The sequence below is a fragment of the Giraffa tippelskirchi genome, chromosome 3, assembly GCF_054371585.1.
Source record: "Giraffa tippelskirchi isolate mGirTip1 chromosome 3, T2T-mGirTip1v1.2.pri, whole genome shotgun sequence".
Classification (NCBI taxonomy): domain Eukaryota; kingdom Metazoa; phylum Chordata; class Mammalia; order Artiodactyla; family Giraffidae; genus Giraffa; species Giraffa tippelskirchi.
Window position 1 is genome coordinate 185,830,351 of NC_137277.1, and position 22,922 is coordinate 185,853,272.

The following is a 22,922-nucleotide window of genomic DNA, read 5'->3' on the forward strand; positions in this document are numbered from 1 at the left end:
AGCCAGTGTTCTTCAGCGCAGTGCTTCCTGATATTTTCTAGAGGACCTCATGCTCCAGAACTAAACCTAAGTGGATTTTTATCCTGAACACCATCCCTTATCCACCCAAATATATACGTTCTTTCCCAAGAGGCAGAAGTTAGTGGGTGCGAAGGAGTGGCAGTCTTGAGCCTGGTCAGGATGGTGAGTCGGTGAAAGGCAGGAGACTGAGCCCAGAAATAATGAAGGTGTGGGTGAGAGGGCTGGGTAAGGGGTGGTGGGGAACCAGTTCCTGAGCGCCTATTGGGTACACGCACGTGTGAGGTTCCCTTCTCCCCAAATTACAACCAAGTGGCATTAGACTTCCCATTCTGCAGAGAACGAAACTGAGGTTCCAAGAAGGGACATATTTTTCCTTAAATCACAGCTAGCTAGGTCACCAAGACACACAGACCCCGGAGGCACGGTCAACGGTTAGGGACGGAGCCAAGGGGGGGGGTGGGCGGTCCTGGACGAGCAGAGGCACAGAGCCTGGTGTGCGGGGCAAGGGAGGGGTGGGGGCGATCCGGGGCGGAGGCAGGGCACCGAGAGCCCTCCGATCCCGGGCTCGAGAGAGAGATGATGGACGGGGTGGGGATAAGGCTGAAGGGTGAGATAGTGAGGGCTGGGAACCAACGGACAGGAGAGGAAGGCACAGGGTGCATTCAGGAGGGGTGCGGAGATGGGGCCCCGGGCTTTGGGAGGGAGGGTAAGTTCAGCGGCCCAGGACCCCGACAAAGGAGCGGAGCCCTAGACGAGCCGAGAGCGAGGCCGGGCGGAGGAGCTTTAAGGGAGGCCGAAGGACCCGGCAGAGAGGGAGGGGGAGGGGACGCGGAGCTCTCTGAGGGGCCAAGGGCGGGGACGTCAGCCCGGGGCGGGGTTCTCTGGAGCCCCGAGGCCAGGGGGCGGGGCCGATGGGCCGGGGGCGGGGCAGTGAGCCAGGGTCTAAGCTCTCGGGAGCCGGGAAGCCAGAGGGCGGGGCCGATGGGCCCAGGGCGGGGCAGTGAGCCAGGGGCGGGGTTCTCAGGACCCGGGAGGTCAGGGGCGGGGCCGATGGGCCGGGGGCGGGGCAGTGAGCCAGGGGCGGGGTTCTCAGGACCCGGGAGGCCAGGGGGCGGGGCCGATGGGCCCGGGGCGGGGCAGTGAGCCAGGGGCGGGGTTCTCAGGACCCGGGAGGCCAGGGGGCGGGGCCGATGGGCCGGGGGCGGGGCAGTGAGCCAGGGTCTAAGCTCTCGGGAGCCGGGAGACCAGAGGGCGGGGCCGATGGGCTGGGGCGGGGCAGTGAGCCAGGGGCGGGGTCCTCAGGAGCCGGGAGGTCAGGGGCGGGGCCGATGGGCCGGGGGCGGGGCAGTGAGCAAGGGGCGGGGCCTAGGAGCCCGGAGAGGGCTGGGGACTGGCGGTCCGGGCTAAGGTGCTGAGAGAGGCTGAAAGGCCGTGGGCGGGGCTGAGAAGCGGGCGAGTGGGAAAAGTCCAGGCTCCCGGGACGCGAAGGGGGCCGGGCGGCACGGAGGGGGCGGGGCGCGCCGAGTCCCGGACGGAGCTCGCGGCTGGCGGAGAGGTCGGCCCCGCGCAGTGCAGCAAGCGCCCCCCGGACCCCATTCTGGCAGCCCCGGCGCCCACACCTCGCGCCCGACATGCCCGAGCAGCTCAGCGTCGCCGAGTTCTTGGCCGTCACGGCAGAGGACCTCAGCTCCCCGGCCGGGGCTGCCGCCTTCGCCGCCAAGATGCCCCGGTGCCGGGGGGCAGCCCTGGCGCGGGAGGAGGTGAGAGGGGAGCCGAGATGGGAGGGGTCTGGGATCCCGGCAGCGCCTCTTTCCTTGACTTTCACAGGCGTGACCCGAGCAGTGATGGTCCTTACCGCGCCCCAGAAACCTGTCCCTTCCCTAAATCTTTGAGAACCGAGTGCATCGCTAGCATCTGCGTCCTCGCCGTCGAGTGCCTGGGGCGGGGGGCGAGGAACCATTTGGGGGGCCTCGCAGTCACCTCGACGACAGACTTCCCAGGTCGAGGGACATACCCCCAATGTTCTTGATGACCTGCCGCCCGGTCGCTTGCGGGTTTGCTCAGCGCCTCACTGCATCTGTTTGGGTTTTCATCTTTGGAGCCCCACAAGTTCGTCCCCTAAGTCACACCCTTTCTGGGAAGCCGACCTTTCCGCCACAGTCCTTAACGAAACTTCTCCCTGGGAAGAGAGAGGGCCCCCAGCTCCGACTGCTGGTTCTGAGATTTGGCTGGTGTTGTGGAATGAATGCGGAGAAGGAGCCAGGAGCCGGGGTTCACCTTGGCCAGGCTGTTCAGGAGTTTACAGTCTCCTCTCCCCTCCCCTCTCCTCTTTGTCTTTTCCAGCACTGCCTTCCCAGGCCTTTTCTTTGGCCTTTGCAGGCTGCCCCACCCCATTCCCCTGCTCAGAGGAGTTCGTTCCTTTTCTCCAGACCCACCGCACTTTCCTGGGCCTCCTCTGCCGGAATATTCTAGGGTAGACACCCTGAGGCTTTGGGCCAAAGGAGAATAATGTGTTTTTGCAGCTCCCTTTCAGAAGATGCCCTGAATTTAGGTGGCGTTTTGGACCTCAGAAGTGGCTCTCACCTTCCATCCTTCACCCTGAGAATATTGAGCACCTACTGTGTAGCAGATACAAAGATTAGTGGTTCCTCATACTCTGGGCCAATGTCTTGGGGAATCTCTCCTCCTCCTCCTCTCCCCTGCGGTCTGAGCCCCCATCCTAGAGTCGTGATGATAGAGGGCTGTGGAAAGATGATCCTCTTTGGGGGAGGCGGTGGACCTGTGTTCAAATTCTGGCTCTGCAGCTTGCCAGCTGTGTGAGCTTGGGCACATGACCTAATCTGTTTGTGTCCCCACTTTTGGCATCTGTAAAATGGGGATAGTAATGTTTGCCTCACAGGACTATGGTATTATATGAGGCCACATAGGTGACGCATGCATTTTGATTAATGGAATGATTATAGGGTTAATTGACAGAACTCTTTAGACGGGGCTGGGTCTCTTTTTGTCCTCATGTCTCTCACAGCTCAGTTCAGTTCAGTCACTCAGTCATGTCTGACTCTTTACGACCCCTTGGACTGCAGCACGCCAGGCTTCCCTGTCCATCACCAACTCCCAGAGCTTAATCAAACTCATGTCCATTGAGTCGGTGATGCCATCCAACCGTCTCATCCTCTGTTGTCCCCAGCCTAGCCTAATGCTTTGCATATAGTGGGGGAGGGGCAGTATCTGTTTGAAGCAGCAATGACCTTTGGCTTCTTTCCTTGAGCAGAACGAGTAGCTTGGAACCTACCACCTGTGAATGTAGGATGTATTTTACTGGAGGCTTACAGGGAAACTGCCCAGAACCTCCTCCTGAGGAGAGAGAGCCTCCAGAGGATTGTCTTAATTTTGTGACCTGGAAGAGGTCAGTGCGATCAGCATCCTTAGGGCCTTCACAGTTCATACTCCTCCTGGGGTTGTTCATTAAAATGTTAAATCAGAGCAGGATCTGGAGAAAGGGCTGTACTATGAACCTTTCTCCAGGGACAGAAATGCCCATTTATGCCCGTGCATCTGGCCTTGCCCAGCTCCGTGTGGGTAAGCACTTGTGTGTGCCTGGGGGAGGGAGTCCTCAGAATGGATCTGGAGGCCACCACAGGCTCCTATCAGGACTCCGCCTTGGCTCCAGTGTGGGCCTGACAAAACCCAAATCTTTGCCTTCGAGACTTTAGTTTGGTGCACGCAAGGGTTCATTTTTGCAACAGAAAGTTTTCTGACACCCAAATTCAGCTTTTCTCTTCGGCATGTCAGTGCCTCAAAAGTTAGACTCGGACCTTTGGACTTTCCTGAGGTTTCCTGTTTGGCTTTGCGTTTGTGTTTATATTTACATGCAGTTTGATGCTGGCATTCCCCCGGTCTCAGTTCTGGGCATGACTGACCCCCAGGCTTGAAGCTCCATTTGGCTTAATCAAAATTTAACCAATTCTCAAAGCAAGTCCTGCAGCTGTTTTCCTGGGAGTAACTAAGGGCTCTGCCCTGGGACTTGCAGTCTTTTTTTGCTGTCCTGCTAAGAAGGGTCCTGGGTAGGTTACAGGAAACTAGAATATCAATGCTGAGAGCGCTTGAAGGTCAAGATCACCTAGGAACTCCCATTTAAGATGGGGAGGGGATACATGTATACCTATGGCTGATTCTTGTCAATGTTTGACAGAAAACAACAAAATTCTGTAAAGCAATTATCCTTCAATTAAAAAATAAATAAATTAAGATAAAAAAATAATAAATCTAAAAAAAAAAGATGGGGAAACTGATATCCAGAGAGTACTATAGACTTGTCTAAGCACCCATAGCTGGGGAGTGGAAGAATCAGCATTTCCACCCAAATGTTCTAACCCTTGGTCCTATTCACTTTCCTTCTAAAGTCCCTATGTAATTTCTCTGAACCTCAGTTATTTACCCTTAAGATGGGTCTAATAATCCTTCCTTGCTTACCTCTCTGGGTTGGTAAAGGTTTTTGTTTTTAATTTAAAACTGTTCAAATATAAGGGAATATTAAGACAGATAATCATTTTATCAACCACCTTCTTCCTGTCCTGGGCTGTTGTTACATTGATATTCACAGTAATACAGGTGAAAATGGACCCAGGGAGATTAAGGCAGTTGCCTTGTGTCACATAGTGGATCTGTCTGACTTTAAGGCTTGTTCTGTGTCAGTTCTCCATGCTATTTGTTTGCTAGGCACCAAGAACATAAAGATGCTGCTCAGGTTTGCTGACTGGTAAGTGGAACCCCAGGAGTCTATCCAGAGTACACAGAGAAAGATATGGTTAGTGCCATAAGAGACCAGTGGAGCAAGACAGGAAGAGAGACCGATGTAGTCAGGGAGAGCTTCCTGGAGGAGGTGACACTTCCAGATGAGTTTTGAAGGATGGAAGAACTCTACTAAGTGGAGAGGACAAGTGAATGAATATGGAGACAGATGGGAAGAAAGCATATTCAGGAACCAAGTAAGCCACTATGACTTGTAGTGAGCCACTAAGTCTCACTGTGACAATGCTGAGACTTTATGCTATGTCATGTGTCTTGAACTTACAGTGGGTCTTGGATGAATCTGTCTACCACAAATACACTTGTGTGTTGTGTATGTTTTTGGAAATTTAATGAAGTTTTCATTGAACAAAAGACATACTGATTTTTATTTAAAAAATTTAAAGACAACAGAAAAGGCTACAGTCACCTGTGACCATGTCTTATGATTCCTGTCCTCTCCCCAGAGGTAACTGCTATGTAAATGTGCATGCTTCCCAGTATCTGTTCTCAGAGAAAATGTGTTCTCAGTGAAGGGGTGGTGGTGAAGAGGGATGTTTACCTAAATCAGTATCGTGTCTTATAATGCATAGTTTTAAGTTTCCTTGGAGTCAAATTAATCTTTTCCTTTGTAACTTTAGCGTTTTTGAATCTTATTTTAGAAAGGATTTCATTCTTAATTCTCAGTATTCTTGTGAATTCTACATTCTGCTTTGTCATGTGTTGATACTCGTTTTACCCAAATGATAACATTTTTGTTTTAAAAAAAATGGTAAAAATTATGTAATCTTAGAGATTTTTTTTGTTTGCAAGAAACAGAAACCCTCTCAAGTTTATGTTGAAGGGAAACTTGTTTTAAGGAATTAGAGGTGCTTTGTGGTGCTGAAGACCAGTAGACCTCACCCAGGCCTCACCAAGGCCCCACTTGAGGCTGAAAAGTCATCAGGAACAAAAGCAGCTGCTTCATCATTCCCACTGCCACTTGCCTCTGTTTTTTTTCTGCACCTCTGAGCAGTGCTTTTGCTCACTCATCATCACCCAGGCCCCCAAGGGCATCACACAGTCTTCTGGGAGGCCAGGCATCTTTAGCCCCCATCTTCTCGTGACCTCACTGGTCCAGCTTCTAAAGGCAACCAAGCCAGTCTTGTGTCCCACTTGCAAGTTCCTGGTAGGTTGGTGGCCCAGCCCACTGACCTTCTGGACTGGTTCCAGAAGCTGGGTCTCCACCCCTGGTTTCATCAGCAGAGGTCATGAAGGGATAGACTCAGGCAGGGAAACGCAGCCATAGAGGCCTACACTGTGGGAGGAGACACTTCTCAGAGAAGAGGAGCAGGACCTGGAAAGTCCCCAGCCACACCCCTGCATGTCCATGGCAATTCATTTGGCACAATCTAGGCTCCTGGGAGATGAGCTGTGTTCATTCTGTTTTGTGCCTCTGGGTATCCAGGTGAAGAGGAACCCCAGTTTGGAAAACTCAGTGGTAGTACAATTAAAAATATGGAAGAGCTGAGGCATGCAGCATGAGGGTCTTGAGTGTCATTTAGGCATTTGGGCTTTTTGCTGGACAGTAGAGACAAATGGACCAGTCATGTTGTCTAAGGATTGGATGAGGCTGTCCCTGCTGAGGGACACAGTGGCCAACATCATGCATGGAAACTGCTCCATGCCAGGCCCCACATTAGACCCTGGGTAGACACATTGCTCATTAAAAGAGACACAGTCTCTGCTTTACTGAGGTTATAGTCTTCTGAGGAAGATGGGCAGTAAATGGGTCAGTAATTGCACATGTAATAAATGTCATGGAGGCTCATCCTCCCTGTCTAGGCCTGCCCTGAGGTTTGGTTCTGGGTCCTCATCTCTGCAGGCAATCTCATCCATACCCATGGGTTCAGTCTTCTGTCTTCAGATGACTCACATATGTGTACCTTTAGCCCAGACCCTCATGTCCAGCTGCTCACATGGCTGTTTCACTTTCACTTGGTCAGTGCATCCAAAGCCACATCACAACTTCTGCCCCAGGCTAGCCCTTCCAGTTTTCCTTTTTCGGAGAAAGGTCCTTCCCTCTCTTCTGTTACACAAGGCAGAAGCTCCATGTCCTTCATCATTAAAGGTCATCGGTGTTAACTTCTAAGCATCTCTGTCTGCTTCTCTACATCGCGACCCTGGTCCACATCACTGTCTCCTCTCCCCTGGAATGCTGCACTGGCTTCCTAACTTGTCTTTCCACCTTTACTCTGGCTCTGTTCTCCCTAACAGCACTGTGTCGCTGTCTTTGGCAGCATACATCCTAGATACATTTTACATTTATTTGCATAATTACTTTATTAAAATCTGATTTCTCACTAGATTTTGACTTTCATGAGAAAAGAGCCTCTCTCACCATTGGATCCCTAGTGTTGGCCATAGCACCATAGTAGGAGCTCAGACAATATCAGTGGAATAAAAATAATGAAAAGAAGAAACCGGAAAAGAAGCAGTGATAGGGAATAATGGTGTGAGGGTGCTCCAGTTGGAGGGAACACCTTAGGGAACATCTGAGTTAGTAAAGAACCTAAAGTGTTTATGACAGTGAAAGAAGGCCAGAGGAACAGAAGCATAGCCTGGAAAATGGAAGAGCCATCCTGGATGAATTTGGGAAGCAAGGGCCAGATGATCTTCAAGTTTGTAGGCCCTGGTGGCAAGTCTGGATTTTATTTATTTTGCAGGCAAGCAACATGACCCAATACATACTTTTTATTTATTTCTTTTTAATATTTGCTTCTTTTAATATTTATTTATTTGGGTGTCCTGGGTCTTAGTTGCAGCATTCGAACTCTTAGTTGCTGCACGTGGGATCTAGTTCCCTGACCAGGGATTGAACAAGGGTCCCCCTGCATTGGGAGCAAGGAGTCTTAGCCACTGGACCACCAGGGAAGTCCCCCTCAACTTATATTGTAGAAAGATCGTTATCAGCTGCTGCGTGGAGACTAGACTGGAAGAGGCAGGAGAAGACCCAGGGAGGCTCTTGGCAGTTGTTCATGGAAGAGACAATGGTGGTTATGGGGAGAAATGGTTGGGGCTGTGGTTGGTGGAGAAGTGGGCAGATTCTAGAAGGATTTCATAAGTAGTGACAGCAGGATTTGTTGATGGAATGCATGTGGGGAGTGGTCAAGAATGGTTCCCAAATTCCTAACAGAAAAATGCCATTGCCCCTTCCTAGGAAGAGAAATCTGAGACAGGAACAGGTTTGGAGGGTAGTCAAGAATTCTGTTTTTACATCTTATAGGTTTTTGAAACATTCAAGTGGAGAAGTCAAGAAGACATTTAGATATATTCATTTGAAGCTCAAAGGACTAGGCAGGAGATACACATTTGAGAGTTGTCAGCATTGAGATGAGCTTCCCTAGTAGCTCAGATGGTAAAGCATCCACCCGCAATGCAGGAGACCTGGGCTCAATCCCTGAGTCGGGAAGATCCCCTGGAGAAGAAAATGGCAACCCACTCCAGTATCCTTGCCTGAAAAATTCCATAGACAAAGGAGCCTGGTGGGCTATCGTCCATGGGGTCGCAAAGAATTGGACATGACTGACTAACATACACACACAGCATTGAGATAATGGGTTTCAAACTTGGATCTGTGTAAGCATCACCTGGCATCATTCCCAGAGAGTCCTATTGAATAGCTGTTTCTTACTTAGCCTTCTCATTGCAAGTAACAGAAACCAACCTGAGCTGATTTAAACTGAAAAGGAGTTCACTGAAAGGGAATATTCAGTAGTTCACAGGATTTCTGGGAAGCTGGAGAACTGGGGCAAGGCAGCAGACGGGATCTCAGCCAAGCCACTCTACTGAGCCAGTTTGGCGAGGACACTGCTGACATGCATTAAATGCCGCAGTTTGTACCACCTCTGTCCCTTGGGGACTGGGTACCTTCACTGCTGCTGTTGTTATTCAGTCGCTCAGTTGTGTCAGACTCTTTGAGACCCCATGGACTGCGGTATGCGAGGCTTCCCTGTCCTTCACTGTCTCCTGGAGTTTGCTCAAACTCATGGCCATTGAGTCAGTGATGCCATCCAACCATCTCATCCTCTGTCACCCCCTTCTCCTCCTGCCCTCAATCTTTCTCAGCATCAGGGTCTTTCCCAATGAACTGGCTCTTCACATCAGGTGGTCAGAGTATTGGAGCTTCAGCTTCAGCATCAGTCCTTCCAATGAATATTCAGGGTTGACTTCCTTTCGGACTGACTGGTTTGATCTCCTTGCTGTCCAATTTTGCCATCAGTATCAGAATGATCTTCCACTCTCTCTGTTCCTGATCCAAAGTCTGCATTGAGTGCCTCTGGTTGGCCTACAGTCCTGTACCCTAGATCCTACATACCTGTACCCTAGCTTCAAGGGAGTCTGGAAATCATGAATTTGGTCTTGGCAACTTTTGTAGAAGGCAAGCTCTGCTGAGGCTTGCGTAGCAAGTAATTTCCCAGGTGTAGGAAAGAGGTTCAGATACCAGCCTGGCAGAAATGAGAAATGTCCTTGGCAGGTTCACCAGCCTGCAGGAGAATGTCTGGGAATCTGCATCTTAACCAGCACCCCAAGGAGATGCTCATGTAGGTGGTCTATGAACTACATAATGCATTTATTGCATTTAATGCATTTATTGCATTTAGTGCTTAAAGAATTGGGAGTGGATAAGATCACCCAGGGAGAAGAATGAAGACAGTCTGGGCTCAAGCTCTGGGGAGCTCCAGGTCTGACAGGTTAGGATGGGGAAGAATAGTTAATAAGGGAGATAGAGGAGCTGCCAGGGAGGAAGGAAAGAAATCAAGAGAGTACAGTGCCTCAGAAACCAGGGGAGGAATGTTTCGATGAAGGAGCAATGCTCAGCTCTGTCAGATGTCCAGAGGTCAAATAAGAAAATGACAGAGCCACGACTCCTAATGTTGGCAACTTGGAGGTCATTGGTGACCTTAAGAACCTGAAGTGCTATTTTAAGGTCAGTGCTGTTTTCCCCTTCACACTGGCCTGGACTAATTTGAGAGGGAGACAGATGAGAAATTTTCCTGAGAAGGGAAGTAGAGACATGGGATGCTGACCAGGGACCTGGGCCAAGAGGGTTTTCCAGGCCAGACTTAGAACCCGGCTCCGTCTGAGCCCAGCCTCTTCCCACTCCAGGCTGCCTCTACACAAGGACACAGGGTCCTCCCGGAGTGCCAGCCTCAAGCCCAGTCTCACAAAGTCTCCTTGCCTCCCCAAATTTCAGTCTTTGGGCCCAATTTCCTTGCTTGGTATGCAGCTGTTTCTGGCCACCAAGGTGACACAGGAAGGTTTGGGGACAGAAACTGGAGTTTTAGATCAGAGTAGAAGGGAAATGCTTTCTGCAAAGTCAATTTGGTAGTATAGTCCTCAGATATCTTTGCTAGAAGATCCCTTTGATAGGCTCAGAGTATATGCAGCAGTGAAGCCCACAGGGGCACAGTGAGTTCCCCAGACTCTGGGGCAGGGCCTTGGGCCCCCTTTGTCCTGGGAACTTTAGGAGTGGGCCTCACCATGAAGGTACAGGAGGCTAAGCTGGGAACAGCTGCTAAAGGTTTTCTTTTTTTTTTAATTATTTTATTTTTTTAGCTGCACTGCATGGCATGTGAGATCTTAGTTCACCAAGCGGGGATCAAACAAACACCCCCTGCTTTGGAAACACAGTGTGTTAACCACTGGACTGCCAGAGAAGTCCCTGCTAAAGGTTTTCTAACTGGGCTTGGTTTTGACTTTGAGCTTTCAAAAACTTCAGATGCTGTTGGCTCCACCCAGACATGCAAATCAAAATCTCTCAGCATTGAGACTTGGGCAAGGGAACAGTCAGAAGTTCCCCAGGCAACTCTGATGAGCAGTCAGAGTGAAAACTATTGTGGTGAGCTGTGCGTGCACACTTAAGGTTTGGTACTCATTAAACACTATTTATTGAACATCTGCTGTGTACGAAGGTGAAACGGTAGTCTCTGAAGGCATAGAGATGACAAGGTACCCACCTGGGAGGGAGAAGAACTCATGCCCATGGAAAGATGACTGAGCCCGCAGCCTAAAGGGGTGTGGCTGAGATCGAAGGAGAGTCCTGTAACTGAAGTCAAGCAGACTTGGGTTTAAATTCTTACGGGTTATGTGACCTCAGGCACATGACTTGAATTGTCTGAACCTCAGTTTCCCCATCTGCGAATCAGGGTGATGATAACTGTCTTATGGGTTTTTTTTTTGAGGGGCTTACATATAAAGCCTCTAGCATCTACCTGGCGCATAACAGATACTTAATTTTTTTAAATTCTCTTTTACTGAAAACACAAGTATCTCTGCTTATAGAATAGTTAAGTAGATTAGTAACCACAGAGAAAAGGGGAAGATCATTGCAATAGGGATGAGGTAATTACCGTGAGTAAGCACTAAAATTGTGTAGTTCTGGCACCAGAGCAAAATGAGAAATCTCGTGTACCTTGCAGGTGTCCGGGAATGAGTAGCTGAGCCTGATTCTGGATGAGATGGGTTGTCCCCTCAGCTCTGCCCTTTGCTCTCTCCCATCCATTTCTTTCCACATCAAACATTTGTCGAGAGCCGTCTCCATTCTCAGTCCTGGCTGCACATTACAATCCCCTGGGTTGCTTTTAGGTAGTTTTTTTTTTTTTTTTAATAGAGATAAAATTCATATGACACAAAATGCACCATTTTAATCATTCTAAAATGTACTGTTCAGCAGTCTTTATTCACAGTGTTGTGCAATAATTGCCACTGTCTAATTCTAGAACATTTCCATCAGGCCAAGAAAGAAATACTGTGCTCATTAGAAGTCACTCCCCACTATGACTCCCTCCAGCCTCTGGCAACTTTCTGTCTCTATGGATTTGCCTATTCCAAACATTTCACATCAGTGGAATCCTACAGTATATGGACTTTTGTATCTGGCTTCTTTCAGTTAGCTTAATGTTTCAAGGTTCTTCCATACCCACCAGGCAATGTTATAAGCATTTCCCATGTACATATTAACTCTTGTAATCCCCATCAAAGGCACAGAGAGATGAAATAGCCCAGTAAGCAGAATTGCCAAAGCACATACAGGATGTGCATGCAATATTTGCAGCATACTTACACTAAGAATTATTGATTGATTATATTAAATTCTAATGTAACTGCGTGTCCTGTATTTATTTTTGATACACTGGGCAACTCGGCTAGCAGTAAGTGGCCAAGCCAGTTATTTGGACTCAGCAGTTCAAAGCACGTGGGAGTGCCACAGCTCTCACTCCCCCAGGGACTCTGACTTTACAGGATGTTAAGTCTGAAGTGAGGCTCTGGCTCCCTTATTTTTTTAAGCACCCCAGGTCTTTCCCCTGATAGCCTGGGGTTGTGTCTCAGGCCCTGGGAATGCAGAGATGTCTGCTATCTTCTTCCATGCTTCTTCTTCCTGGCTATCTTCCATGATAGACAGGATGGCTATCATGCAGCCCTCTCTGTGTACCTGACACTGGGCTAGGTGCTTAAATGCCTGATGGCATTCAGCCTTATGAGATAAGTGCTATTTTTATCCCATCGAACAGATAGGGACATGGAGGCTCAGAGAAACTGAGTCACTTGCCCCAGGTCACACAGCTAAGAGTATTAGAACTAGAATTTGGACCTCAGAACAGTGTGATGTCCTGAATTCTTAACCTCTGTTGCCTTTTCTGTTCCCATAGGGCCCTGCTAGCATTCATTTACTCATTCATTCATTCCACGAAGGTTTACTGCTGCTCATGTGCCAGGCCCTGTGCTGGGTGCTGTGGATATGAAGGCAAACGAGCCCATCCACGCCCCCCACCCTTGTAATTAATTAATTTTTAAAAAATTCTGGCGGCACTGGGTCTTTGTTGCAGCACATAGGCTTCTCTTATCGCAGAGCACAGACTCGAGAGCGCCTGTTCAGTAGTTGCGGCACACAGGCACTCTAGTTGTGGCATTCTTAGTAGCTCCAGGCGTGTGGGATCTTACTTCCCCGACCAGGATCAAACCCCAGTGCTTCCCCTACCCCAGCCCCGCCACTGGCAAATTCTTACCCTTGCCCTTTTAGTGTTTTCAGCGCCCGTAGAGAGTCAGAAATGGTAAATAAGGGCCACGATTGCTCTGATAGAAGCCCGTGGTGGGCCCGGGGTGGCTTAAAGTCAGTTCTGTTGTGGTGGGGGGCGATGACCTGTAAGCTGAGTGGGGAAGGATGGAGTGTTTACTAGGCAGCATGGCGAAAGGTGTAGCAGCTGGAAAACAGCCAGACACACTGAGGAGACTGCAGAGCTGGGGAGGACCAGGGTTCCAGGGGTTCGTGGTGACTGTCAGGTGGGGGCAGGGAAGGATTCACCCAGGCCCACAAGAGACCCCAGAGGACGGGAGGCCTGGGCCCCCCCTGCTGCCGTGTCCCGGGGACAGGCTGCATTCTCCTCAGGGTTGGGTGGAATTCAGGGCTCGGGGCCAGAGGTCAGATGGGAATCTACAGCGATCCTCGGGCAGAGTTCTTGCTGTCTTAGCTCATCTCTGCCGAGCAGTCTCCCGAGGAAAATCCCAGCCAGGAAACTTGGGGTTTGTGGAGGCCTCAGTGCACACAGAGGGTGCGGCTCCCTTCCTGCAACCCCTCTCCCCCTCCACAACCCTGCTTCCCAACCCACCACCCTGCAAGGGGCAGCTCGTGAGGCTGAGTTGGCAGGGCTGGCCAGGTGCCCAGGCTGGGGAGACAGCTTCAGGGGCCAGACCGAGGGGGCACACGGCCAGCCACGGGCTCCAGCGGCGCAGGAAGGAAAACAGCGAGAGACTGAGGGACCCTGAAATAATAAATGTTGGAGCTGGCGGGAGCCTTCCACGTCACCGCCCAGCCCCTCGTTCCAGACAAGGAGTCGGCCCAGGGAGGGAAGGAGACTGACTGCCCGAGGTCACGCCTGGGGCCCGGGCAGACCTGGAACTGGCAGTGGAGCCCCTCCTCCTGACTGTCCCAGCCTGGATGCTCGGGTGCTGGGGATGGGGGCTTATCCAGATGAAAACCATTTGGAGACATTTGCTCCTGCTGGTGGGGCTTCCCAGGCGGCGCTAGTGGTAAAAAACAAAACAAAACTCATCTGCCAATGAAGGAGACGACACAGGTTCAATCCCTGGGTCGGGAAGATCCCATGCCCTTGGAGGAGGGCATGGCAACCCACTCCAGTATTCTTGCCTGGAGAATCCCATGGACAGAGGACCCTGGCGAGATACAGTCCATGGGGTCGCAAAGAGTCAGACATGGCCGAAGCCGACTTAGCGCGCGCACACACACACACACACACACACACACACACACACTCCTGCTGGTGGCCGAGCTTGGGGAAGCCTTACAGAAAATGTTTAACTCAGCTCTGACTCCCGGAGCTTTGACCAGGAAGGGTCATGTCTGTCAGCTTGAGATTGTACAGGTGGGGAAACTGAGGCACAGACAGAGGAAGGAATTTGCTCAGAGGGGTGCAGAGGGGCTGATGGCAGAATTGAGCCTAAAATTCAGTGCCTCCCCTCCTTTCCCTCAAAATGTTTCTGCATTGCTTTCAAAGATGCCTGACATCCGCCGTTAGAAAAACCATGACCTAATTTATTAATAATCTTCACAGCCATCCTTACAGAGCTGAGTGGAGCTCAGAGAGGGGTGCAAGTGAGAGAAGGCTCTGGAGCAGAGGGCGCTACAGACATGACTCTGAACCAGTTGCCTCGCTTCCCGCAGCCTCAGTTTCCTCATCTGTAAAATGGGGAGGATATTAACTACCTCACAGGAATAAACAAAGTAACAGAAATAAACCAGCATTCAGTAAGTGGGGGTGGTGGCTGGATTCATGTAAGTAGATCCTCCCAGGAGCTTGGAACCCAAGTGTTTCCTGTTGGTGATCTGCTTTGGGCCGGGCTGTGCTCTCCCATAACCCAGTCAAGCCTGAGGTTCAAGGTTGCACCCCTTTCCTCCCGCTTGGGTCTGGGTCTGCAGATGTGTCCCTGAGTCAATCTTTCTACTACAAGAATTTTTTTTTGTTTTGGCTGAGTCGTGCAGCTTGCAAGATCTTAGTTTCCTGATCAGGGGTTGAACCCATGCCCTCTGCAGTGGCAGCACAGACTCCTAACCACTGAAACACAAGGGAGGTCCTATCTACCACGAGAATTTATCAGGTCATTCTTCTCTTGTTCAGAACTTTGCAGGACCTTCCCATCACTCGTGGGCTAAAACCTAGAAGTTTGGGTTAAACGCATGGATTCTGAAGCCCAATACCCTGGGCTTGAGTCCAGTCCTACCACTTACCAGCTATGTGAGCTGGACAAATGCCATAACTTCCCCGGGGCTCAGGTTCCTCATCTGTAAAAGTTTCTGGGGTTGTTGACAGGATTGCATGAAATAATGCAGAGTCTGTCACGTCCCTAGAAGAAGCCAGGCACGTGGCAGTGATGTAAAACCATCCCCTGGCTTCTCACTAGGAACATGGGCTCCCAGCGGGTCATGCGGGATCCCGCTTAGCCTGAGGCCTCACTACTTGCCACTTCCCCACCCGGCCTGGTAGGTGCCTGCCACATAAGCTCCAGGCTGTTCCCCAAATGTGCTGACGCTTCTACCCAGGGACTTTGCCAAGGCGCCTCTCCCCTCTTTTTTTTTTAAAATGAATTAATTGGGCTGTGCCGGGTCTTCCTTGAGGCGCAGGGGACCTTCAGTCTTCACTGCGGCATGCGAGATCTTTAGTTGTAGCCTGTGGGATCTAGTTCCCTGACCAGGAATCAACCCCAGGCCCCCTGCACTCGGAGCCCAGAGTCTTAGCCACCGGGCCACCAGGAAAGTCCCCTCTCCTGTCTTAGAGTTGTCTTCCCCATCCTGCTTTTCTCCACCAGTGTCTCCTCATCTTTTCAAGGCTCTGGTGAAGCACTGCTTCATCCCAGGGTGGGGTGGACGCTCCTGTGCCCCACTCCCCGCAACAGGCATCTCTTCTGCTCCAGCCTCGCCCAGGCCACCTCAGCCCTTGGCCGAGCACATCCTTGTCTACGTTTGGCCTGACCGTCTCCTCTCCCAGCACTTGCACGGTCAGGCAGAGCACAGCTGGACACTCAGTATGTGTGGACGAGCCCCTACTGTGTACCGGCGACTCTGTTGGGGACCTTACCCCAGCCCCTGCCTCTGCTGCCCCACTGGGCAGAGAGGGGCAGCCTTCAAATTTGAGGCTCCAGAGTAGATGCTGTTCAGGGAGTAGAACTGAGCTGGGATTGCCTGGAGGTGGGATGCGAGCGAATACTTCCCAGTCCCACCCTTGCCCCTCCTTGCTGGCCACCCATGAAGGGCCCTGTGGGGCTCCCTGCCTTTCTCTGGATCTGCTGGTTGGGCAGGTGGGTGAGCAAAAGCAAACTTAGAGCATGATACGAACAGGACAGCTCACGTTTGCAAGGGCTACAAACTTAGCCGGTCTTTATGATCCAAATCCCAGGGGAAAGTAGCTGAAGCAGGAGTGACTATCGTTCCCATTAAAAAAATTATTTATTTATTTATTTAATTGAATCAGGTCATGGTGGGATCTTCCATTGCTTAGACTCTCTCGTTGTGGCACACGGGCTCCAGTTTGGGTCCCAGGTCGGTCTCTGCCACTTACTGGCTGTGTGAGCTCAGGCCACTTTCTTCACCTCTCTGAGCCTCACTGACATCAGCCAGATGGGAATAAAAGCAATACTTGCCTTATTGGGATGTTGTGAGTCTTAAAGGGTGGATGTCAAATTGCTTTGTAAACTGTAAAGCCCTGTGCAAGTTTTGGATTTATTCTTTCCTTAGTTTGTTTGCATTTCCAATGGAGCTGGGGCCAGAAACTCACCTGAGCTTTTGTTTTGCAATCTGTAAAATGAGGAGGTAATGTTAGATTATCTCCCATATTCTGTGATTTAGTCTCTCAAGGGACAACATCATGGTCCAAAGCAGAGGTAGAAAATGGTTTTCCTCTCCTGGGCCAATTATAGTTTGATAGGTAGAGGCTCCCTGAAGAACTAACTGCCTTAACAGAATGATGAAACAAAGCCAGTCAGTGGGGAAAATACTGTGGTGGGTTAATCATGGCTCCAGTGGTCATGAAATCCCACAAAAGAGGTGCCTATGCCCTGTATTATAATAGTCCAAAGGAATGAATGTCCAATGGTGAAATTTAATCTGCAGCTCCCAAGGCCTTAGCTTTAGCAGCTCTGCCCCCTGGATTGGGTCGCTATGGTTACCGCAGCTGGTTCTGAGAAACCACAGGACTGAAGAATGGCTCCTATTGATGAATCCCGACCCAGGAAGGGGACATGCAGAAGGCCCTTCCAAGCAGGGAAGGTGGGCATGGCCCTAGTGCTGCCATCTGTGGTCTTTTGCTATAGTGAGGGAGAGCACAGTGTGTGTATATGTGTGGTGTGGTGGTGGGGTGTGTGTGTGTGTGTGTGTGTGTGTGTGTGTGTGTGTGTGTGTGTGTGTGTGTGTGTGTGTGTGTGTTTATGTCTGGGATGGGGTGGGGGGCAACATGGAGCTGTATCACCAACTGGAATTCAGACTTTGTCCAAGCCCAGCCAGGCAAGGCTGCCCGACGGACTCCGGTTGATTTTCTAAGTTCAGACACGTCCTCGGTACTCTGAGTTTTGCCTACCTTTGCCCAGTCCCTGCCCAGACTCTTGCGTGAACTCGTAGCTTTGAGAGAAATCTAAATGGCCATCACTGCTGATCCAAAATCTGAACCACACTCTACCACCCGAAGTCCCAGAATACTTCAAACTCACTGTTTCCAGGGTCGCTTATTCTTCCCTAGGAACGTCTTTCTCTGTTTGAGCTGATGTCTGTTTCTGCGTAACTTCTACCTGTCAGTCCAGGGAATCCTCTTTAGGGCCAACTTCAACCAATCTGTTTTCTCTCTAGCAGGACAGCCCTTGGAGTATTTGCAGTGGGGGCCCAGCCACTACTGTCAACTTCCTTTGCTTTGGACAGGTCTCCCTCTGTCGCTCCTTCCTCCCTTCCTGTGTGAGGGGATGTTGAGGGGATATGGGAAAGATGCTTGAGCTGAGATTCAGGCTCAAAGGCGGATCCAGCTCCAGGATCAAAGGAGCCGTGTCTCTGTGAGGCTGCTTACTCGTAATGAAAGAACATTGGTCCTGGACTTGGCCAGACCTGGGTTTAAATTATGACTCTGCCACTCTGCAGTGTTACGTGACCCGGACAAACCTGGACATGCTCCTTCCCCTGGCATTTTCATCTACAAAATGCAGATGGTGATGCCTACCTCAAAGTGTGGCTGGAAGAGGGACAAGTAAGAGCCTGGCCCAGAACGCTTCCTCAGGCACTCAGGACGTGTAACACCTTGCACTCTGTGGCTGCCCAGTGGCAGAGGTTGCACTGCGGTCCCTCACCACTGTGGTTCCCACATCTTGCTGAGCAGGCTTATGGGTTGGGGGGAGGTATCTTCAATTAGCTCAAGGAAAGTTGAGAAATCCTCAAATTCAGTTTCATTTTGAAATGGATAATATTATTAGCAATCAAATAATAGTATTCTAAGCATTAATGCTGGGTAAGACTGGGGGCTCTGGGAGTTGGTGATAGACAGAGAGGCCTGGCGTGCTGCAATTCATGGGGTCGCAAAGAGTCAGACACGACTGAACGACTGAACTGAACTGAACTGAAGCATTTTACCTATGTGTGTTCATTTCATTTCCCCAATAACCCTGTGTAGTAAAAGCAATTATCATCCTCATTTCATAAATAGGGAAATTGAGGCATAGAGAGGTCACATAGCAAATATCTAAATGGAGCTAGAATTCCATTCCAACTATCTAAATGGGTAGTTTGGAGCCAGCCTCATAATTTTAGCCATGATGATTTACTGCATCTCTGAAGGGTAGAATTAAACCAGTGATCCCCAAACTTTAGCATGTGTCTGAATCACCTGGAGGGCTTGTTGAAACGCAAATTGCTGGACTCCACCTCCAGATTTTCTGATTCAGCTGAAGAATTTGCATTTCTAACAAGCTCTCACGTGATGTGATGCTGCTGACCCCACTTTGAGCATCACTGACTTGGGGATTAAATAGACCCCCTTGAGTCCAGAGGCTAATTTTTGTTTTTTCCTAACCTATCCAGTCACAGGAATGAGGAATGAGGGCTGATCTCATACAGAGGCAGAGAACAAACCACAGTAAAAATCATACTCATATTTTCCGAATGCCTCAAGCCTTGGCACATGCTGTTATGTCTGCGATCTCATCTAAGCCTCACAGTAACTCTGTGAGCTAAGTGGAGAATGGATTTTTTTCCCCATATGATATTATCTTTCTCCTATGGGAGATGTGGCTGTCACCCAGGGAGATAGTTTTCAGGAGACTGGGGCTAGAATCTCAGCTTGTGACTGATCATACTATGGTAGCCTCGTTACAGGAGTTCTAAAAACCTCCGTGCCCTTCTCCAAATCCCATCCCATTCCCAGGCTATGATCAGAATTTCCTCCTTAAAAATGGGCTTCCCAGGTGGTAAAGAATCCACCTGCCAATGCAGCAGACGCAAAAGACGTGGGTTCGATCCCTGGGTCGGAAAGATCCCCTGGAATAGGAAAAGGCAACCCGCTCCAGTATTCTTGCCTGGGAAATCCCATGGACAGAGGAGCCTGGCGGGCTACACTCCAAGGGGTCACAAAGAGTCAGACATGACTGATCACCTCACACACACGACAGAGGACACCCCTTCCTTCCTTTTTTTTTTTTTAACTTTTATTAATTTGTTTTCTTTGTCTTTTAGAGCAGTTTTAGGCTCACAGCAGAACTGAGTGGAAAGCATAGAGAGGTCCCATATGCCTCCTGACCCTACACATGCACAACCTCCGCCACTGTCATCGCCATCCCACGCTAGCATGGGACGCTTGTTATCATCAGGGGCCCTGCACTAACACATCATTATCACCCAACGTCCACAGTTTACATTAAGGTTCGCTCTTGGTGCTGTAGATTCGATGAGTTTTCACGACTGTATAGTGAGATGCCTCCACTATCACAGCATCACACAGAATAGTTTCACTGTGTATAAGTTCTCTGTGTTTTACTTATTCATCTCTCCCTCCCCCCAACCCCTGGCAACCACTGATTTTTTTACAGTTTCCATAGTTTTGCCTTTTCCAGAAAGTCATACACTTGGAATCATATGGTATGTAGCTTTTTAAGATGGGCTTCTTTCCTTTTAAGTTTCCTTCATGTCTTTTGTGTCTTGATAGCTCATTTTTTTTTTTATGTTTTCTTGACTTTTTTATTGTCCTATTTTCAATTTCCTTGACTTATGTTCAAACGTTAGTATTTCTATTTTTTTTTCATTTTTTAAAATTTATTTATTTTGATTGGAGGATAATTACTTTACAGTATTGTGATGGTTTTTGCCATGCATGCAAAATATGAAATGCTTCACAAATCTGCGTGTCATCCTTGGGCAGGAGCCATGCTAATCTTCTCTGTATCGTTCCAATTTTAGTGCATATGCTGCCGAAGTGAGCACGATAGCTGATTTCTTTTCAGCACTAAATAATAGTTCATTGTCTTCCAAGTTTTGGCAGTGATGAATAAAGTTGCTATAAACATCCATGTGCAAGTCTTTAAGTGGAAATAAGCTTCAACTCATTTGAGTAAATACCAAGGAGAGCAGTTGCTGGAGCATATGGTAAATGTATGGTTTTGTAAGAAACTGTAAAACTGTCTTTCGAAGTGGCTGTGCCATTTTGCATTGCTACCAGCAATGTGTGAGAGTTCCTGTGGCTCCACTTCCTCACCAGCATTTGGTGTTGTCAGTGTGTTGGGTTCTGCTCATTCTATTAGGTGTGTAGTCCCTCCCTTCCTCTTAAAAAATACTTGCTGGAAGCTAACAAATGAAATATCCATTACATACCATTGGTCAGAACTCTGTCACGTGACCACATTCAGCAGCAAGGTAGGCTGGGAAGTGTAGTCTTTATTGTGACTGGCCAAGTGGCCATTTGAAAAATCAGGGTTCTAATTGCTGAAGGAAGAAAAGAGAATGGGTTGAGAGCCAACCAGTAGTGTCTGCTCTACTGCAGGGAAGACAGACCTTCTTAAACTAGTTTGAGCTGTCAAGGGAATTTATTGGGTAGATTCGGGGGTATTTCATGGAGGCCCAAGGACAGGAAATATGGAAGGGCCTCTGAGAGTGAAGGACCTGGAAAGTTGTTGGAAACCAGGACAGCTCTTTTCTTGTGCCTCTCTATGGCAGGGTGGGTCTCGTTTGCTTCTTTCCACACATCTACTTTGTTCTTTTCCCTTTGCCCATGATAGGGAAGGTGTCCCAGCTTAAACACTTCCAGTCAATTAGCTAGCTTTCCAGAAAGTGAAAAAGTGAAAGTGAAGTCACTCAGTCATGTCCAATTCTTTGCAACCCCAGGATCCTCCGTCTGTGGGATTTTCCAGGCAAGAATACTGGAGTGGGTTGCCATTTCCTTGTCTAGGAGATCTTCCTGACCCAGGGATTGAACCTGGGTCTCCTGCATTGTAGGCAGACGCTTTACCATCTGAGCCACCAGGGAAGTTCAAGCTTTCCAGAGCTGATTCCAAATTTCTTGGAAAGAGAATCTGATTGGCCTGGCTTGGGCCAGGTGTCCACCTTGGTCCAGTCAGCTATGACAAGGACAAACAAGGCAGCAAGGGCCCACCTGTAGAGAGGTTGTCAGAAAATATGTGTCAGGGGATAGGAAGACTCCCCAAAGAGTAGCTAGAGCATAGACATAGACCGATCAGGTCTGTGTCCCAGGGCTTTGTAAACCATCATTCATTTAGATAAAGAATTATTGAGCACCTTCTGTGTGCTCAGCGCACAGATCTGCCTTCTAGGGAGTTTTCTAAATCTCTTTGGAATTTGTTCATATCTTTGATGTTGTTCAGTCAAGTCGCATCTGACTCTTTGCCACCCTATGGACTGCTAGCATGCCATGCTTCCCTGTCCTTCACTGTCTGCCAGAGTTTGCTGAAATTCATGTCCATTGAGTTGGTGATGCTATCTAACCATCTCATCCTCTGCCTCCCCCTTCTCCTTTTGCCTTCAGTATTTCCCAGCATCAGTGTCTTTTCCAATGAGTCAGCTCTTTGCATCAGGTGGCCAAAGTATTGGAGATTCAGCTTCAGTGTCAGTCCTTCCAATGAATATTCAGGGTCAATTTCCTTTAGGATTGACTGGTTTGATCTCCTTGCTGTCCAAGAGACTCAAGAGTCTTTTCCAGCACTGCAGTTTGAAAGCATCAATTTATCTGTGCTCAGACTTCTTTAGGGGCTTCCCTGTGGTTCAAATGGTAAAGAGTCTGCCTGCAATGCAGGAGACCCAGGTTCAATCCCTGGGTCAGGAAGATCCCCTGGAGAAGGGAATAGCAACCCACTCCGGTATTCTTGTCTGGAAAATCCCATAGACAAAGGAGCCTGGTGGGCTTACAGTCCATGGGATTGCAGAGAGTTGGACATGACTGAGTGACTGATTCTATTTCACTATTTTCAGCCTTCTTTATGGTCCAGCTGTCACATCCGTACATGACTACTGGAAAAACCATAGCTTTGACTCTTTGTCGGCAAAGTGATGTCTCTGCTTTTTAACATGCTGTCTAGATTTGTCATAGCTTTCCTTCCAAGGAACAAGCGTCTTTTAATTTCATGGCTGCAGTCACCATCCTCAGTGATTTTGGAGCCCAAGAAAAGAAAATCTGTCACTGTTTTCCCGTTTTCCCCTTCTATTTGCCGTATCTTTAACCTGCACTATCTTTTGGAGTGAAGTTCCAGTTCCTTACATTAATCAACTCTTATCTTTCCCTTTTCACATTTCAAGGTGGGAATCAAGGACTTTGGCAAACACGTGTTTCCAAGCCTAGGTCTTCAGGAACTACAGACCTGTCTGCGTTCTCTCCTCTTGTCTTTGTCTCTCAAGGAGAAGTGTCTTAGTTCTTTAGCTGAGTCAGTTGTGGCCTCCTCTCCCAGGCTCCCTTATTCCTCAGCTTTCTTTCTTTCTTCAGCCCTGGGATGGGCCTCTACTGGTCCCAGACATGAAAGTTATCTCAAGGCCATACTCGGGAAAGAGACTATTAGGTTTATATTACCTGGAGGAAAAGTACCTAGAA

The 22,922-nt window shown here is 49.2% G+C and overlaps 1 protein-coding gene and 2 non-coding genes across 6 annotated transcripts in view; 1 reads left to right on the plus strand and 2 right to left on the minus strand.

Moving 5' to 3' along the window:
• Window positions 1-1,370: 1,370 nt before the first annotated feature.
• ASAP3 (ArfGAP with SH3 domain, ankyrin repeat and PH domain 3) overlaps window positions 1,371-22,922 on the plus strand; it is a 49,971-nt gene continuing 28,419 nt past the window's right edge. For 2 of the 4 annotated variants that reach the window (XM_081574490.1, XM_081574491.1), the window contains exon 1: window positions 1,371-1,781. In XM_081574490.1, the coding sequence (XP_081430616.1) occupies window positions 1,653-1,781 (129 nt within the window). In that variant the 5' untranslated portion in view covers window positions 1,371-1,652. The remainder of the gene's footprint in view (window positions 1,782-22,922) is intronic. The other 2 variants (XM_081574492.1, XM_081574493.1) reach the window with 1 other exon arrangement.
• On the minus strand, window positions 20,205-20,311 carry LOC145543880 (U6 spliceosomal RNA). Its single transcript, XR_014081126.1, has one exon. It is a non-coding gene; the product is annotated as a U6 spliceosomal RNA (small nuclear RNA).
• On the minus strand, window positions 21,278-21,350 carry TRNAC-ACA (transfer RNA cysteine (anticodon ACA)). The gene has a single exon. It is a non-coding gene; the product is annotated as a tRNA-Cys (tRNA).